We start from the raw sequence: 20,029 nt of genomic DNA on the forward strand, positions 1-20,029 counted from the left end.
CAAGCACTTTATTCAGAACGCCTGTAAATATGCAACTATTCATGCAAATTACCAGCAGTGCAAAAAATCAAACAGGTGTTCAGTTAATGGAGCGACTCTTGCGAGCTAGTTCAGGCAGGCTCACTCTCCACAAACCTCTATAATACACACTATCCCAATTTGGCGACCTGTTTAAGCTGCAAAGATTTCCTGTCTCACTTTGCTTGTCAATGCCTCTGCTGCCCTGCGTTAGTTTTGCTGCCTGTTGATCCACCTCCTCCACCACCCCAGCATCCACCTGTGTGATGTGGGGCTCAAGATATTTGCTCATCACTCCACATTGTAATAGTGCAGTCTTAACTGGGGAAGTGATGAAGTCGGAGGCACGACGCCAAACTCTGACTATGTTCTGCTGCTGCAATAAAAGTTTAAAATGAGAGTTGTCCGACTGAAATGTCCTCATCATCATCATTAATGGAGAAAAGTGGTGATCTGTGACTGTGGCAGATTGTTGATGCCTTTTGGTTTGAGGGTTTCTGAGAAATCTGAGGCTGCAGTGGCCACAGGGTCACCAACACTGGGCAGTTGAAGACTGGATCTCTGCTCAGGCTGCAGATGGTGAGGTCGGAATGTGGCACCAACAGCATGAATCCATGGAGCCAGCACTGCCAGTAACAGACCGGGCTGGTGGTGTTGGTGTAATAGTAGGGGAGGGGGAAATGTTTCCTTGCCATGCTTTGGGCCCCTTCAAACAATGATGGTTTGAATGAATGTCACTGTCTATCTGAATATGGCTGCTGATGATGTTCATCACTTTATAGCCACAGTTTACCATTTTCTAAATCCAGCAGGATAATGCTAACACAGTAAAAAACTAGTTTCATGAATATGACAGTGACTTCAGTGAATATATCAATGTCCCCTTTCACCAGATTCTTGATTGGGCTCTAACTCACCCATTGTTCACTTACTGGAAAGCACAATCCCTCAATTGTTCGTGGCACCAAATCACTACAGACTATTCATTTAAACCAATAAATATACAGATGTCTTACATTTAACCACAGTGTGATTTGATGGAAAGAAAAATGTTTCCAGGGAAGTATAGGGTAAACCACTGCAGCAGCTTCAGTCATTTCCACAACTTTTCAAATAGGTTGGTTGGATCCTCCCTTTCGTGTGAGCCCACTCATGCACTCGACATAGTTTGCAATGGGGTGTAAATATGGACGAACGTGAAATGAGACATGCTGCCGATCTGAATCCAGTAGAATGCCTTTGGGATGTAGTAGAGGGGGAAATTGGCAGCGTGAAATGTGCAGCTGACAAATGTGCAGCAGGGCTGTGATGCAGTCGTGTCAACATGGAGCAGGAATGTGTCCAACATGTTCTGGAATTCATGAAGAGCCGAGGCTGTTTGCAGAGAAAAGGCTCTTTAACACACATTAGTAGGATTAGTATGGCGTACCTAATAAAGCACTTGTTAAGTGTACGTAATGATCATGTTATATCTATTTACATAGCTACAAGCTACAATGCACAATTACATAAACATGCATATTTAACTCTTACATGTAAGTGTGACAGATTTAGTCATGCAGGCTCGTTTTTCTATGCAGCCTCTTGTTATGTAATTTATTTGCTAAATACGAGTGAGGTTTAGATATTAAAATCTGTAACCAAGTGTATTGTTTATGTTTTTCTTATCTGAAATGAGGATTAGTGCCAAAAGCCCTGAGAACACATTTGTGGTTTTGGCCTCTTTAAATGGAATTGCACCCCAGCCCGTCCACTCCGCTCTGCATCGGCCAATCGGCTTGCTGCTCCCTCTCTGCGAGGGACACCTAGCCACTCAACAAAATCACGACTGTTTGCTGTCCTGGCTCCCAAATGGTGGAAGGAGCTCCCCATTGACATCAGGACAGCAGAAAGGCTAAAGACACATCTCTTCTGACTATACCCGATATCTAATAAACCACAGTCAATTCTGTTGTTTATATAAAAAAAAATAATAAGTGTAGTTGCACATATATATTGTTTAGTATATTTGTTAAGTTCAGTTGCACATATGTCACTGACATGTAGCACTTGTGGTTTGGCTTCTTTGAAGCTCATGTACTTTCCTGATTCTTGTTGTTCTGGGTTTCTACCCTCACGGTTGAATGCACTTATTGTAGGTCGCTTTGGATAAAAGCATCAGCTAAATGACATGTGATGTAATGTAATGCAATTAAACCTGACTAGACTTAACCTATGGTCCTTTATATGAACTCATACGGAAGGCAACTTTCCGAGTAAAGCAGTGCAGCATACTTTTATCTCAAATGTGTACCTCTTATAACGTCAGCATGCTCAAATTAACCTACTAGGTGGCCCCGCTGCAAAGATGAGCTGCTGGGCCCCTATTAACCTCGAGCAGTAGTGGGACTAAACAGGGATATGCAGACTATGTGTGCAAAATGGAAATAATAAAGGTCTGAAAGCTCTTTAACACAGGACCTCAAAGTCAGGCAATGACGCAGGACTCGTCTTGTAAGCCTCACTGTTGACTTTGTGCTTCGAGAGCCCATACACCAATACAGAACTTAAAGTTTCTTTTCTTTCTAACTGTGCTATACTTCCAGTATCAGTGCAGTTTTAATCATGTTGTCATTGCACACACAATCTGTATTTATTATTAGAGTAGTTTTATATTAGTACTATTGCTTCTTATTTTTACAATCACTAACATGTATTAGTTTCCCAATATGGGAATAATAATGGATCTTTGTTTCTTTGTTTCTTTCAGTCCACTTCGAAGAGTTCAGTTCGGGTGATTTCCCACCTCCTATGTAACTTGACTATTTGATGAGTTTGGAGGAAGAAACTCTGATCAGACTATATGTTGGCAGATGGATGAGCGCTTCTGTGCGTGGCGCTGCTTATGTTTGAGGTGTGGGAGGAGCGAGGAGGTCAGATACGCCAGAGGAGGTACGCTGTTGGTGTGGGCGGCTATTTGGCACCAGACAGCGAGGTGGCAGCGCTATAAACAGGACCTCTCAGCTGGCCTCAATTCCCACATATTCTCTCTTGACTCAACTCAAACTCTGCCTTGTTTTTATCTGGAGGTCATAGACAGCAGCAGAGGCGCTGTGATGACTACAATACATTGGTTTCCCCTGTTTGAGGAAAAACACAGCATTTACAGTTCCTAGGCAGTGGAGGGAGGCAGTAAGTTGTTTTGAATGTGGATTTAGAATCCCGAGAGACACATCTAAAGACCTGCTGCCCTGGAGGAGGACAATATTCACCATGGGTTGTTCTGTTGATGTAAATACAAGGGAACAGAAACAGAATGCAGCAGAGAGAGAGATTATGCATCAATATATTATCATTCAAAATTTGTCGATAGAGAGGATTTTCAAATTCCCCAAAAAATAAAACATATACCAAGAAGAGTCAGTCAAGGTCCCATGGTTTACTTGGCTGGGCTTGCTGGTGTAACAATTATTAGTGATAATGAATTTTAGGGTATAGTCACATTAGCTATATAATTAAAAGGATCTACTGTATTTCTAACCTGAAAAAGGCATAGCAAATATATAGTACGTATTTTATTTATTTAATTAATCTGTATTTGTTCATGTTGTTTATTGAAAAATGTCTCTAGGTGGGTATTGTCCTCTACGCACAAATAAATTGAATTGTCTTCCATGCACAATTACAAATGACTGTAGATGGATGTGCTCTCATTGTTCGATAGCACAGGCAAACGGTAACGCTGTCGATTCGATAATATGCAACATCAACAACTGCAGATGAATAATTATTCCTGCACAGACTGACTCCAAACCAAAACAATGTGCAGGTGTTTGTGAATGTGTAGGTGTTATAAATCATGTGTAAATCCATTTTAAAAAGTCTTGAAACCTGCTCCTCCTTTCATGCAGGTCACTTTGAAGTAGGCATTTTGCATTTTTGGGTTGATTACAGATATTAATGTTTGATGGTTTAATGAGTTAACTCTTATTAGAGAGTTATGGTCTTCACATATTTTGTAAATATATCGTATTACCTGTTTTTACATTTGTATTTTTTCTTTGATTTCCCAAAACTTTATCAAGATCAATAGTATTGGCTATTAACATGTTACACAAAATGTGTAATTGCACTGTGTGGTTAATGCGTGTTGCTGTAAACTGCGTTCCATGGCCTCATGTAGCAGCAGATGGTCATTGGCTATTGAAGTGTTGCATCAATGTTTTCCTGCTTCCTGTCTTGCGCCTGCTGATTTTGTTGCTGCTGTTGTCAACACTCTGCCGTCCCGCAGAACGTTTGGATTTCTTAATTTGTCGCTCCATTGGTTTTAGAACATCTTGTCACAGGACTGCACTGTTATAAATTATCTAACTGACTCACACTGACACTTTTACAGGCACGTTCAGTAACGTGCAGTGTCCGTATAAATAAAGTAATTAAATCAAAAGGTCTGATAACCATATATGAAATTTGATGAGTGTCCTAAAGTCTTCTTGCATATCTTGTGCTCAAGGTAGTTTTCTTTTAACTGAACGATATAATTTAAACATTAAAAATTAAACGTAAATGAAACAACACATAAAACAAAACTATGTAAACTTGACATGAAAATAATTAAACTAATCTTAATGTTTCAGTTTGTGAGAATAGTTGTAGAAATGTCCTCTCCTGATTCCATCAGTGGACTTTAATTTTAACACAATTTTTGCATTGCACACTGGAGGTTTGGAGCTTTACAGATGTGTGTTAGCCAGGCAGGGGGTGATGCACGCTATTGACTCGCTTCTCGGGCAGCGTAGGATTTGATGCACACTGGGGACTCAAGTTCATGATATCTCCACCTCTTCTGCTTCGATTCTGACTATTCTCTAAATAAAATTAGCCTTTGGGCAAGATCTTATTCATATTCCATGTTCATACATTAAACAAATATCTGATATTCATCGTAGCCTGTGACTACTTCATGTGGGTGTTATCATTTATTTTAAATCTTATCCTTATAGTTAAAGTAAAGAAAAGCTTTTTCTAAATCGAGTTAGCAGCGCTGAATTGTTTTGAAATTCTTGTTGCCTACTGACATAGACACCAATACCGATATACCTTTTGAAAACATCAGGACATAAGACTCTCTGAATGTAACAACACTCGGTGTCGCTAAAAGTGAAACTATTGTACTTCAATCTTCAGAGAGAGAAAAACTGAGATGGCAGGGTTTTGTTTTTCTGATGAGCAGAGATAGCCTTGGAGATGTCTTGGATGGAGATAAGACTGACCTAGGTTATCAGTGACTTCATACATGTCTTGAAAGTCTTTCATCCTCAGGCCGATGACATCCACAAAGTCCTCGACCAGACGGAACAGCTCTTTGACGTTCGGTCCCAGCTGAGAAAACAGAGACACATGAAAGTAGACTGAAAGAAAGGGATTACGGATTTGGTGAAGATTCTGGACAGCTGTGCAAACAAAAGAAAAGTTTGTGGCACATATTGTCACACTACTTCTCAATGGTTTAGTGCTGCCACTTCTCATAATACACATTTCGATGCGATGCACTCTACAGGTTTGTGGTGTCAGTTGTTTTAAATGGGGATAACATGTTCTCTGGAAACTAATCATGTCAAGCCTGGGGTTCTTTCTCCAATACGACAGGATTGTTCAACTACAATGAGAACTTTTTGTTGTATTATTCCATTGATTGATTCTGTTCACTTTAGTGGCAGATGCCTTTTTTCAGAGAATATGCAATTTTTACCTCCGCCTAGGCAATTAGTTTTAATCGCTGTTTTTTATGTTAGTGTGTGTCTGTCTATCAACATGATTTCTTAAAAAAAAATACCAAACCGATTTCCATTAAATTTTGTGGAAGGGTGAGTCATGACCCACAAAAGAACCCTCTCAATTTTGGAGCAGATCTGGAAAAATGTGCGGATTCAAAAATAATTTCTTTCACTTTATTAAACACGGCAAAATAAGAGTTAGTGTTGGCAGAGGTTTATCCTCCCTTTCTCTGTAAAAAGAAATCACCAAAAGCATTACTCACCAAAGTACACAGTAAACACTATGTTTAGTAGTAATCTAGTAATAATACTGCTATACTTTACTTAAGCAATTCTGGCAACACTGCTTTCCGAGTAGAGTATAGGTGTTATATGTGAAGAGTGTGTGTTCAAGCTAAAACATGATGTTAAGTTCCTCTTTAAAGATTTGTAAGAGTTATGTTGTAGATCACTGAAGCTATCGTTCAACCATCCAGGCTCCAACCTCGCACACTTTCTTCAGATACTAAAAACCATCACAGCGAAGCATCATGCCTGCTTCTGGTTTCCTCATCATTTCTGTATTATTATTATTTCTGTGTCATTACTAGTATTATCATTATTGTTGTTCTTTACGATTATTGTCACCATATAATTACATTTTAACTCTTAACACTTATTCTCTATTTGCTCAGATTACACTTTACCCTAAAACCCATTAAGGAGGCCTAGTACCCCAAGGACCCCAGTCTCTTTTCATTGTGGATGTATTAGACACAATTTTATTTGGTAAAGTTCCAAATATAAGCCCAATATGAGACAAATGTAAAAATCTTAGGACTAAGTTCAAACTGGGTCCTCATTATTAACTTTGAACTCAGGTGTTCCCTGTAAGCCCCCTATCATGTCAGTTTATAGTCTGTTGCAGTTGTACATGTTTTTAACATACACATGTGAAATTATTAGATGACCACTGACTGTTTTACTATCCACATGGTAAAGCTGGAGTCGTTGGTGCCCCCATGGTTTCTCAACCATCTTTGATCCTGATAAATAGACTGTGAAACTTTGGTTTTCTAAAATAAATATCTCTCTCAAACTTAACTTTAAAAGCCGATATGGTGTCCATTGTGATAAATCCCCTAACACAACCTTCGAGTGACTGCAAGTTACTATTGATTTTACCATCGAGTAAATAAAGGGACACCTCTGGCTGCTCACAAAGCTGGGACATACACATTCAATGAAACAACATATTGCAGGCACACTGAAAATGACAAACAGTGCTGTCAAGTCTGCTTTAACACTGAAATGACCCGATTTCTGAGATTTTTGTCATGAATAATTAAGTAAAAATAAACTATAATAATAAAATCAGTGTTTATTGGCATGGAGATACCTTGGCACTGAGATACCACAGTATATGTTATATAAATAACAGCTAATCCTTTCATGGTGGGGGAACAAATGTCTCACTTCTTATTTTATATAAGTCTGATGAGACAAGGGTGGCTTATTTAAAGTCATTGCGATGCCTGCTCGCTGACACTCCTGAGAACAGGACGAGCGGCTGGATGGATGGTTGGAAGTGCAGCAGATGGGTGAGTAGGTGTTTGCGCTGACTTGGTAACTCATTAGCTCTCGCTATTTCTGTACTTCAGCAGCTCTCCTTCCCATCTACCTCTGTCAGTCTGAAAAGACACAGGTGGGCTGGTTGTCCACCTGCGTCTTTGTCCCAGTACATGACTCACCGTAGCTTCAGGCTTGTTATTATTATTTGTATTATTATTATTATGCACTGACAAAAGATGTGATTACAGTTGTGGCTGGTTTAAGAAAAGACGGCGTGACACTTACCAGTTGTGCTTCCTCCCATCTCTCCCTGTTCTCTTCTATCAACAGATTGCTGACAGACTGCACAAAGTTCTGAAAGAAGAGTCACACAATGTCACATTAGTATCTTTAAATTATAAAGTCAGACTATGTTATTTACAGGATAAAGCTGGTTATAGTATGGATTTTTACTTGTGATGTGAAAAGACCCACAGCATCAATAAATGAATCAAACTAACAAGTTTCATGTGTATCCCACGCTTCATATATCCTATTTTTCTTTTTTTGTATGAGCTCTGTTGCTGTCGAAAAACGATGAAAACTCATAAGTGAGTCACACTGTTGCACTGGGTGACATGCATGGGCAGATAACACCCTCAAACAGCACTGCAGTAAATCCAGAGAGTATATCCACTCACCCTCATATCTATACTGCTGGGGCTGTAGTACGCCCTCCTGAAGATCTCCGTCATATTCTTCAGCACATCCACGATGGCCAGCAGATCACCGCTGTAGCTGGTCCCATCACTGGACGTCACTCTCAGCTTGGTCATCACATCAGAAACTCCATCTCCCACAAGGCCGCGTTGCGCTTTGGACAAATGTTCCCGTGTCTAAGAGAGAAGTGGAAGGGAAATAGCTTCTCTTAACTTAACACATCTCTGTTAATGGTAACAGCTTGGGGTACAAAGTGTTGTTTCAACAGAATCATAATTCCAACCAGATTGCAGTTTTTATTTCCATAATGATGATATGTTAATATAGATTTTTGGAACGGTTGCAATATGTCACATGGTGTAGAATGCTTTATTTTTCCAGTATTTGAAATTGAAATTCTAACGATCAAGCCTAGTAAATAAACTTGAATGGTACAAAGTAGAGCTAAATGGTCCACTGTTGAAAAAATAAAGTATTTTTCATCCTAAAATGATTTCTGAGATTAAGAACTTGAACAACAGCAAGATAATGGTCTTTATCTTGTTGTTTACAAACACTGGAAGAACAGAACTAGACTGTGGCTTCACAGGACAGTCTCCAGAATTAGAGCCTCATAAAGCTGAGCTGATGAACCAGACAGAAGGTGAAAACAAAGCAAAATGTTACATAAAATTAAATTAAGCAAGATGATTCCATAGTTATATGAGTTTAAACAGTTTCAAAACTAGAAATACTGCATGGCAGTTGTATGCCTCTGCAAACCAGCACAGTTTCCGTCTACATACTTCACCGTGACCTTAACTTTGACCTCTAAAATCGAATCAGTTTATCTTTGAGTCCAAGTGACAACTGGTCAAAATGTGAAGGAATTCCAACAAGACAGACTTGAGATATCAAAGTCATCAGAGTCCAAGTGAATGTGTGTGCCAAATGTGAGGAAATTCCATTCAGACTGTCTTGAGATATTTCGTTCACAACAACGGGACAGACAAGCCGAAAAACAGAATGTCTCCGGCCACAGGCTGTAGAGAGCGCGGAGGCATAACAATGAAGGTGTTCTCAAACTGCATTTGTTGTCTTAACCTAACCACCCATGGGACTCGAGGTGAACTCCAGTCTCTGGTGCACTTCAACACCCCTCACCACCTCCTGGAGACTGTGCTGCCATTAACAAAACAAAATACATCAAGCATTGAACCAGTTTAATTCGATTCTCACCAGAGTTTGTATGCTGCGATAGTCATTGGAGATGCACTTCATATAGGTGGGATTCTCCCAGTAGGCGACGCCCTCTTCATCCAGGCTGCAGCGGCGTAGGATTAGCCCTGTATAGGGACACATGCAATAAGAGTTCTATATTAGCTAAATGTTTATCTAATCCGACTACTAAAAGTGCAGATGGACATTTGAGTCGTGTGCATGGTATATGTGTAAATGTATATATTGTGTGAGCTCACCCATGGCATTAGGAGGACAGCGTACTGCCGCTGTGTCCCCAGCTGGAGTCATCTTCCATATGACGTTGGAGAAGTTGTCCTCGCCACATATTTCATGAGGTTCTGTTCACAGAGGAAGTGCACAGGAAATTAGCTTCAACTCTTACATAAGAAAACTGTGCTTCCAGTAGGGAATGAAGTAATTTTGCAGATAAAGCAAGCACTTTTTTCCATGCACTCACCCGGACATCTCTTTTCATTGCAGAGCCGGACCTCCTCTTGTTCTCCAGGACAAATCTGCCCCGCAAAAAAGGGCCCATAACAAATCCTGTTTCTCTGCTGGCTCCCCCCTCCACAGGTTTTAGAACAGCCCGACCACAAAGACCATGGCTGCCACTTGCCATCCACTGTCATAATGAATGCAACAATTACTCCATCAAGTTCAGTGAAACACACACACACCAGTCATACAGACCATACCAGTATTTTAGTTGTATTCTATTCAATAGAAAATATTTATACAAAAACACAATACATGGCATGATGTATTCTTCACAGTATTGCAGATCACTTGTGAAAACACAGTGTAGCTTTTTGGATAAAAAAAAAATAGAAAAGAAATAGTGAATAAGCTTTACAATAATGTACATACTAAAACTTGTTCATGCCATTATACCTGCATTGTTCTCCTGTCTTGATGCTCTGTGGCTTCTAAATCTTAATCTAGTTTATTTTGTATTTGTATCTGTGTATCCCCTGTTTGTATGCCTTGTAAGTCTAATTCCAGCATGGATAGGTGTCACTCTGCTCCTTTTAAGACAAAAGGTTTCCACACCACTGGATATGATACATGCACAAAACTCTGGTATGGTCCATTGAAGTGACGGGGAACTTAAATAAGACATTTCATTCATACCACTAACACTGCACCAATATTATATTCAAAGTTTATAATAATAATGATTATGCATTCTCACACTCAGGTATTTAGTTTTGAACTGAGGATCCACATGATACAATTGACACAGTTACAACTTCAATATCTACTTATTTTTTGGTAGCTCATTATCTTCCTCATAGATCTCAAGTGGAATAGAATGAAATTATTGATTAGACCATGGTAAATATTTTGGATATACATGTAGCTGTGGCCCTTTCTCATACCCGGACACTCCCCAAGGAAGCAGTCGACAGTCTCCAGCCACTCTCCCCTGCACTCCGAGCCTCCGTACGAAGGGCCGTTACACTCCCTGGTTCTCTGCGTGGTCCCATTTGAACAGGAGGCAGAGCAGGAGCTCCAGTTGGACCACTCATTCCACACTCCATCCACTGAGGATACCCAGGGTCCCCAGGAGCAAACAGGGAGAAAAGACAGTTATTGTTCTTTTCGGATGCATCGAGTCTGTCTGCATTGCTTGTGTTTCTGTAATACTGAGTGACAAATCATTCACTACAATATGTCCATAGCTGATACATTTATTATCTACATTACCCACTACATTGTTGAGATAATCCTTGAATTAAATTAGATTAAATTAAACTGTAAGTGTTCAGCTCAAACAAACTAGATAATAGCAAGTTAAAGGCAAAGGTGTCTATGGCTTTTCCAAGTGACCGTGCTGGAAGGCAAAGCTACAAAGGAACAAAAAGGCAATTCATAATTTCAAAGGTAATAAATAATGGTGCGTTTGTTTGATTGTAGGTTTCTTGAATGTTACAACAATTGTTGGACAAAGCCCCCCCCAATACAATGGTGGGGTATGGGGGGCTTCAAGGTCCTGAAATACACCAAACACCACTGAAAAGTACTGATTCCTTAAAAAAAGAAATTGCTTGTTAGTGTACAGGCACTGAGCCAGCAACTTTCGATAGTCTGGTACAGTCTTCAATCTTTTTGTTTGAAACTAAGGTGAGCCCCCTTACGATGAGGCTACTGTGTTCCTTACCTGGACAGACAGCTATGTTGCAGAATTTGGTCTGCTTCTCTGGGCCGTCACAGGGATCTCCCCCAAACTGAGGGGGAGCGCAGCTCCGTGTTCGAGACCTGTAACCTCGGCCACAGGTTGACGAACATAAACTCCACGGTGACCACTCGTCCCAAGCACCGTGCACTGCAATCAGAGCAGCTAGGGTATAATTTAAAGACAGATAAACACAGGCCACCTTAACACACCAAATTAAGAAAACTTCACTGAGACACTGAACTGTATCCACAATTATCAGTTACTCTGTTGGTTTTTACTGCCATCATCTATACTGATCCATTGTCCTGTAGTATTATTGTTTCTAAGGTGAGGAGTCTCCCTTCCTGTCTGGATGAAGAAGAGCCTGAGAACGCCATTACATCTCTTATGATACTGGGAATCAGTCTAGACTGCAGGCAAATTCCTTCCTGTAAGGTGAGGGTAGAAAATAATCCCAAGGGCCAAAAGTTTGCCAAGTAACTGAGGAAAGGAGCCAGGTGGGTCTTGTATGGGTGAGGCAGGGTCCAGGAAAGGGCTGGGCGAGTGCAGGATGGTGGCACTAGAGGGGGAATGAGGGGGCTTACCTGGACACACAGCAGAGTTGTTGCAAGGTCTCTGCTCTCGCAGTGGCCCACTACACTGGGTGCTGTAAGAGGAGTACACGCAGAAACGAGTGCGACTCTGCCAGCCCTCCCCACAAGTGGCAGAACACACACTCCACGCTGACCACTCCTCACCTGAAGCTGAGTCTACTGAGGAGGAAGGGGTGGGGGAAGGATTGGTGGACAGGGAAAGAAAGAGGAGGAGGAAAAGGGAAGGAGAGGGCCATAACTAATTATCATGCAGGACGCAGCCTCTGTGGGCAAAAGAGGAAGGGTGTGATAAAGGGTAGATTTTAGCTGTGCCACATTTTAGGGGCCGCCTCCTTTAGAGACTGAACAGGTGCATAACGCTGTCCGATTCCAAAGCATCTCCCAAATGTGGCTGATAAATTGAGGCTTCTTTTGCAGACACAGTGTGGTCATTGATGGCCCTCAGGATTCCAAACCATTGCACTCTGGTCAGTCCAAAAGACAATGACGGGAACTTGCAAGAAGGCCGAAATCCTCTGCAGACCATTTCTTTTTTTAGAAAGGAGACAGGTCCAGCCTTCTGAAGTTCTGTCCAATGTCACACACTGTGTCCTTCAGAGAAGGCGGCCCCTAAAATGGACCCCAGCTTCTGTTCTACATCTACGGGGCTCTGCTGTCATATCCTCTGCATTGACTTCCAGGGGAAGTCAATGCCACTGGCTTAGGATATGTCAGTCATCGTTTCAATGGTCATGACACCTAAGTCAGTTGACCAATAAGGGAACAAAGGTAGTCAGAAGAATAAGGGAGAAAACTAAACAGGGTGTGAGAAATCAATTAGCAAATTAAAGTAATACTTCACCCAAAGATAATGTCGTATCGAACGTTCATCCCCTGTAAGCTTTACAAGTTTGTACTTCTTTTTAAGGGCAATTGGCTCCACTCTCTTTAGATTCATATCAGTTAGAATGTTTTCCAAAAGAGAAACATTCATCAGAAACTACAACACATCAGAAACTACTGCAACGTGATCCTCTTCTCCTGTCCATCCATGTTCACTTTGTTACATATGGCAAAATACTGACTAGTGTTAACCTCATTAACAAAAACTATTAAGATATAAGTCCGTCAACGACTCTTTTCTCCATGCCTAAGACGAGACAATGATAAGACGTAATAAAACATTAACTGAGATTATATTATCATACAATATTGTTGAATAAAAAACCCAGGACTAAAATATAATCTCTATATATCACTGTGAACTTTTACTGGACCCCCTTTTTTCTTCTTGTGAACCGAAAAGCACTGCACTTCTGTTATGCAACGTAAAACTTTAATGAAAAGATTTTGACTTAAGAAAGAAAAGAACATGACGGTAACAAAGCAGGCTGACATGTGGACCCACTTTAAATACAACTCTAGAGAGAAAAAGTGAGAGTGTAGAATGGTTGGGAGAGAAGCTCTGAAGCTACCGAATCACTGAGGAGAAAACCACAAACCTCAAGAAACAGCTTGAGCCTCAAAGAAACTGAGGTAACCTCACATTAAGATAACATTACCACTAAAGTAGTGTAACATCTGTTAGCATCACAACGGGACACTGCAACACTGTTTGACTTTTAGAGAGAATAAACCTTCATTTGCAGTTATTAACATAAAATTATCTTTCTAGCACAGTCCTCACAAAACTGGACACAAAAATGTCGGATTCTTTGCCGTTATTGCAAGAGTTAGGTTGTCATTTTTTCAGTCCAAAGTGATAAATCTGTAGGATGAAATTATTTGAAATTATTTACCAAATGTTGTCTGAAAGGAAAAAAAAAAGGTACAATGTGTATCATTAAATATACTGGAAACCATCTTTTTTACAACAGCTGACAAAATGAACACTGGCATGAATCCAAGCTGATCACAGCCTTTGTCAAGAAATACACAACGATTTCACAGCCACCCTAGAAAGTAAATATTCAACTTTTTGGGGAATGGGCTTATTCACTTTTTTTCCAAGAGTAAAATTCAAGAAGATCCATACCTATCCTCTGTTTGTGGATTTATGGAGCTGGAGCCAGGCGGTGATTAGACCAGCTAGCTCACATATTGAACCAACTTCATGGCGAACACCACTCGGGCGTAGTGACTTGCTGGAGCTTTGCGAGGTTGCCATGTTTGTTATCTTCGGACAGAGTCCGCTTCTAAAACTATCAAGCAACCCAGCACAGAAGAATCAACGTATTGTCTTCAAATTCCCCTTCCATGCTTGTATTTATTATTGTTAAGTTAGGCTAAACACATCTTGTCACTGGTTCCATAATCACCACACAGACATGAGACTGGTATCGAACTCTTGGAAACATCAGAGTAGTGAATAAACACTGTGCCAATTTGTTGAACAATTTCTTTGAGCTTACAAGGGGTTGAGCGCTTGCTACTCTTGATTCTGGGCGGAGTATCAGTTTAACAGAGAGGGAGGACTCCGTTTCATATGGTGTTTTACACACAGGGCACAGTGTCCTGTTATGACCTCACATAAAATACAACTTCACTATGTTCAGTCAGGGTCCATGTTGGAATTAGTCCATTTCGGACGAGGCACTACATTGGGAGATTTTGATAGATGTGTATGTTACAAGTGAGTTTGTTATTTTGTATGTATGTCCTGCACAGTGTGTAGTGGTCACCCAAGCTGTTGATGTGACTGATGCATGGGATCCCTCTGCGTCCTGTTGTCTTACCTGTCTGAGGGCTCTGCTGTCCACTGCGGGGCTTGTCTACGTCATCACGCTTGCGGCTGTCCACGGAGCGAAGCGATTGGCTGCGAGAGAGATGGCGACCTTTGCCTAAATGGGGTGAGGCAAGGCCGGGGTGGGGGTTGGGGGTGGGGGTGGGGTGGGGTTGGGGGTTCGGGTTAGCAACCAAAGCTCCTTAATTAATGGCTTATATTTGGGACACAACCGTGACGTGATTGGTCACCCAAAACAGCATCAGCCAAACTTGGGACTTCTGTTGTGCTGCTGGTGTCGATGTAATGTAAATGTGTGCAGCTCTTATTGGATGTTTTCTGCAGTTGTGCTGCTGATAATGTTTATCTGACCAACCGAAAAAAACACACATCCAAAGATTGTCTGCGGTTTTGAGCTATTCGAGGAACAGAAATGTAAAAACGCAGTTGTTTACAAACATAAAAAGCTTTATCCTGTCTACAGTCTCTTCATGTTAGTGCTCAGATGTTGATTTCCTGTGTCCCTTTAGCCATTTGTGGGTGTAATGATTTCTGTGCATGCATGGTCTTGAAAACAGCAGACCATGTCATTGTTATTTCTCATCAATCAAAGTCCCCTTTCCAACATGCACTCCTTAAGTCAGAACACTGACTTACAGAAGATGGTTTCACGAGTAAATGAACAAGATGCCAGAAAGGAAATGTTTAAAAAGATTGCTGTAAACACACAGTTTGAAAAAGACCACACAATCATATTGAACGACAAAGGGCACACACCAACAGAAATGGATGTATCGTACACACAAATGCACAAAAACCCACACACACACCCACAGAGTGAGCAGCTCACCGGTGCAGGACTGCGAGTTGCACGGCCGGCCCTCCTCCACCACACCCTCACACAGGTATGACTCCTCTGGGGGTGACTGGCAGGTCCTGGTCCGGGTTTGAATCCCACCGCCGCACTCGCTGCTGCACTGCGCCCACACACCCCACACACTCCAGCCACCTATGGACACACACAGTAGTGATCATTTATAAAACACTGCTTAATTATCCATTGCCGATCAGAGTGCTGAGTTATGGACTGAAGAGTCTCAGCAGATCAGTCCAAGAAATCAGGCGAAAGGCTCACAGTGGCAAATTTTAAGTTCCTTTTACAGCAGCTAAGACAATATATTTTCCAAATGCACTACCATGTATTTTTGAGATCATATGATGAAGCTGTGAAAGAGGGTTACCTTGTGAAAACACAACTTTAGCTTCAACTAAAATCTTCTTTGCACTTTATACTGATTCAAAACACCACAACTTTTCACTTGGAAGCTCATGACGACATACGAGAAATTCTATACACAATACATCACAGGGTTAAGGAAGCCAGGAAATGTGCTGGCTGTGTAGTATGTCATCATTAATGACAATAGCCACACACGAAGAATACACATGGTTAACATCCATACTAATGATAAAGACTTGTGTGTAAAAGAAGGCAAAGGTGAATATTCTTGGATGCAGTGTTAAGCAGGTAAATTCAGTGTAAACCTGCAACACAACACTCCTGAATAACAGGCTGAGAGAGAGAGAGAGAGAGAGAGAGAGAGAGAGAGAGAGAGAGAGAGAGAGAGAGAGAGAGAGAGGATGCGGGGGGGAGATTTGTCCTTTAAAACAGGTGTGATGAATGCCACTGTCACCGCGAAATTCCCTGTTTGACCATTCTGATTTAATGCGCTCCATTAAGATGTGTGCTGATATGGAGGAGGAGCGGGTAAAGAGCCGCTGAATGGCTCTTTCTCTCGGCATCCTGCACGCTCATGAATGTTTAATGGCACAGACAGATGCCTTTCAGCCCCTACAGGCAACGACAAATATGTATTAATCTGCATGAATAGAACATGAAGTTGGCCAACATCCAGACACACACACGTTGTTAATTACTCCCAAATCAATTTCCTCTGGGGTGAGGGCCCAGATGAGGGAGGCCGCTGACAAGAGGAGTTCACTTAAACTTACCAATCCACTAAGCACAGTGTGTTTACGGCCTCTCTGTCGAGTGTTAACTACGACCTTTTGTAGCCTGCCCCTTTTTCTCCTTTATTCCTTTTCCAGTTTTAATCTAATGAGGTTGCTCTTGTGGCCGACAGCGAAAAGTCCTATTGCTCGTTTTCTGCTCACCCCAACCGGTCGAGGCCGATGGCACATTGACTCTGATTCTGTTGGACATTTCCTCCTGGCAGACTTTACTCTCCACAGTGTTTGCTCATTGTGGGACTTCTTGGTCTCAGGTCCTTAGTATGTAAAATGCTTTGAGACATGTAGATTGTGGTTTGGCCCTCTAGAAATACAATTGAATTGATCATTTTACACTGCCTAGTATATATTACTGAAAACTGGGAACACATATCACATGGGGACCACAAGACCTGACAACACAATATATGACACAGATATCCATTTAAGAAATTTATGTAGTTCAGCATTAATTTGTAAACAAATAGCTCCAGCGGCTCACTGAGTGTTGTCGCAGCAACTTGATGATTCTATGGTGAAAAGAAGTATCAAGATATTTAATGCTAACTTAGCCTGCTACACATTCATAAGCATTTGTCACATTCAGACTGTGTGTTATAGTGTAACTATATTAAGTCTTCACTTGTACTGTTTGGGGAAAAGTCAACACTCGTACTGTTTTGATATCTTAGGCCATTTTCAGACATGGGTCCAGAGGAAGTCCAGAGAATTTGGTCCGGACTTTCTCCGGGGTTTTCCTTTCACATGAACAACACAGATGGACATTCTCCGCCCAGACTTGGTCACAACAACACAGAAGACTCATTCAGGTGAGGGGGGGTCCAGCAGGCAGAGGCAGGGAGGAACATATTAATTCTGCTGCAGAGATCAGAGATGTTTTTGTTTACAGCACATCAACACCAGCATCGGCCCTTATCACCGCAAACTATCCTGACACCATCCTCTGTTTCTTCTACCTGTAGCATTACTTTTTCATCTGGAGATATTGGTTTCCTTTTAGTTAATTTATTTTTTATTTTTGCACCTGCAATCCTCAACACCCCCCTCTCACATCCGCTCCTCCGGACTTTCTGCAGACATTTTACTAATGGACTGGGCGTACAAAGTCTGGAGGCTCTTACTTGGACATTTGTGTTCACACATACAGCCCCTCCATTCTGTCTGAAAGCAGCTTTACTGTTATAAACATAACAAATACAAATTAGCACTCATAATGTCCTTAAATATAAACACTATATTCATTACTCTTGATGTTTATCAGACTGCTGATGAAGAAAGACTCATCTTCCTCCAGCTCTGTCAGTCATCCATGCTGTGTTATAATACACGATATTTGATAAAATGCAGACGGCGTGGTGATCACAGGAAGACGATCTACAATCTACTATCTACCCAATGTGACACATTCTAACACCAGCGCAGACAGGAAATTAAAAGACAAAATAACAGGGTCAGACCGTGTCCTTGTTTCTGGAATACGTAAGGTCAACAGTGTTCAGGGCGGGAATTAGTTTTGCTGCTTGAAAAGGTCATTGCACTGTCCCTCTATCTGGTTTTGCATACATGTTTATTCCTCCTATACTTTGAAATGATCTATTTCTAATAGTTTAGAGAGTTTGCACTATCATAGATGACAAAACAATGACGAGACTATATTTTATTGGGTGTCAGAAAAATGATCTGAGGAGTGATATGTGGCTGGGATGGGTTGAGTGAATTTGAACAGAGTTGAATTTGAAAATGTCCCAGTGGATCTGTTAAAGGACAGTGACATACTCCTCAGCTGTCAATCAACAAAGCCCTTTTCTTTATGAGTAAAAAGAGCCATCGTGCATTGTTGTCATGTCTCTTTGTACTGTGCGATGTTGTCCAAGCAAAATGGTTTGGTTGTGTCCAACGTGGGGGAAGAAGCTGTGGTTGCTCATGTTAATAACTGGTTATGATGCTTTGTATCATGAGTCTAAGTGTGTGTTACCAAAGCCTCAATGCTCTGTGCCATAAAGCTCCATTGTTGTCCAAAAGCATGTAAAGTAGCTACACTATGTATTTCATTTTTACCAGACTCAAGTGTATTTCGACTCATTCCCACATAAACTGTCCTGTTGCCTGGCATACACAGACTAGTCCCCAACATAGGGATGGCTGTGGCTCCTCTAACCATAAGGTCGGAGGTTCAATCCCAGTCTCCCCCATTCCGCATGCCGAAGTGTCTTTAGGCAAGGTACCGAACCCCAGATTGCCCCTGACATCTGTGTGTGTGAGTGATTGACTGACTGTGACAGTTTTTGTGAATGGGTGAATGTTGTAAAGCACAATACTACAAAAGCGCTTTATATAAATACAGACAATGTTACAAATGAAATGCATTTCCACCTGTTGGATTAAGGTTTGCAGAAGGCGCGCAGCTGATCTGGAAAATTACTACTCGCTATTTGAAAAGAAAGAAAAAACATCTATAGGCCTATAAAGATATATCACATATACATATATTTGAATTCTTTTGTCTTTTGGGTTTCACCTGCTCTTGTTGACCACTGTTTCATCTGAATAAGTTCATAGTTGGGTTAACTGCCAAAAGTGTAACTTTAAATTCTAAGAGGCACATTTATAGCTTATATTTTAACTAAACTTTGATTTAATTAGCTTGTACAAAGGAATAATGAACACAATTATTTCCCTCACCACTTGTCCCTTGTATGTTTATCTTACACATCACACCACATTCTTTTCTACATGTCAACTTTACTTTACTAAGTGAAGATTGCTATTGGGACATAGCATCACTTAGTCCTAGTTTGTGCTACAGTTCACATCAGAGCACATGAGTGGATTGAAGTAAACACACAGACATAAGTTAGGTTCAGTCGCCTTTGTCATGTTTCAGGTTTGAACCCATATACAGTCTATGGTTTGAACATGTGCTCTTAGAAATGTAAATGAGCTTGTGAAGGAGTCCACCAATGTGGATCTCTTTGTGTTGAGATCATTGTGGAGGTCAAACAGCTTTGTTATGGGTCTGGCTGAAGCAGTGAAGAAGTGAATTAAACTTTTCCAATAAGGAGTTGGATTATTTCAATGATGTGAGGCCATGCCACCATTTGTTTGATTTGCCTGAGTTGTTTCCCTAATTTATGTTTCTTTTGTTATTTTGCCTGAGTTCGACGTGTTAGTGAGAGCTCTGTGAATAAAATATTCACCCCTGAGAAATCAATATGTCTGCTAAGTGCCCACCTACCATTTTCCTGACCTTCAAGCCGCGCGATTCATTCCAGTGTGAACC

At 41.1% G+C, this 20,029-nt stretch overlaps 1 protein-coding gene across 6 annotated transcripts in view; it reads right to left on the reverse strand.

Annotated features, from left to right (window-relative positions):
- The window catches only part of adgrb1a (adhesion G protein-coupled receptor B1a), a 156,235-nt gene that overhangs the window by 60,713 nt on the left and 75,493 nt on the right, over positions 1 to 20,029 (reverse strand). For 5 of the 6 annotated variants that reach the window (XM_047340993.1, XM_047340995.1, XM_047340991.1 and 2 more), the window contains exons 3-13: positions 15,569 to 15,727; positions 14,732 to 14,836; positions 12,009 to 12,173; positions 11,407 to 11,571; positions 10,625 to 10,789; positions 9,703 to 9,867; positions 9,482 to 9,583; positions 9,243 to 9,349; positions 8,006 to 8,200; positions 7,611 to 7,679; positions 5,271 to 5,379 (exon numbers count right to left, since the gene is read on the reverse strand). In XM_047340993.1, coding sequence (XP_047196949.1) covers positions 5,271 to 5,379; positions 7,611 to 7,679; positions 8,006 to 8,200; positions 9,243 to 9,349; positions 9,482 to 9,583; positions 9,703 to 9,867; positions 10,625 to 10,789; positions 11,407 to 11,571; positions 12,009 to 12,173; positions 14,732 to 14,836; positions 15,569 to 15,727 — 1,506 coding nt within the window. The remainder of the gene's footprint in view (positions 1 to 5,270; positions 5,380 to 7,610; positions 7,680 to 8,005; positions 8,201 to 9,242; positions 9,350 to 9,481; positions 9,584 to 9,702; positions 9,868 to 10,624; positions 10,790 to 11,406; positions 11,572 to 12,008; positions 12,174 to 14,731; positions 14,837 to 15,568; positions 15,728 to 20,029) is intronic. The other variant, XM_047340994.1, reaches the window with a different exon arrangement.

This window comes from Hippoglossus stenolepis, chromosome 8, assembly GCF_022539355.2.
Source record: "Hippoglossus stenolepis isolate QCI-W04-F060 chromosome 8, HSTE1.2, whole genome shotgun sequence".
NCBI lineage: Eukaryota > Metazoa > Chordata > Actinopteri > Pleuronectiformes > Pleuronectidae > Hippoglossus > Hippoglossus stenolepis.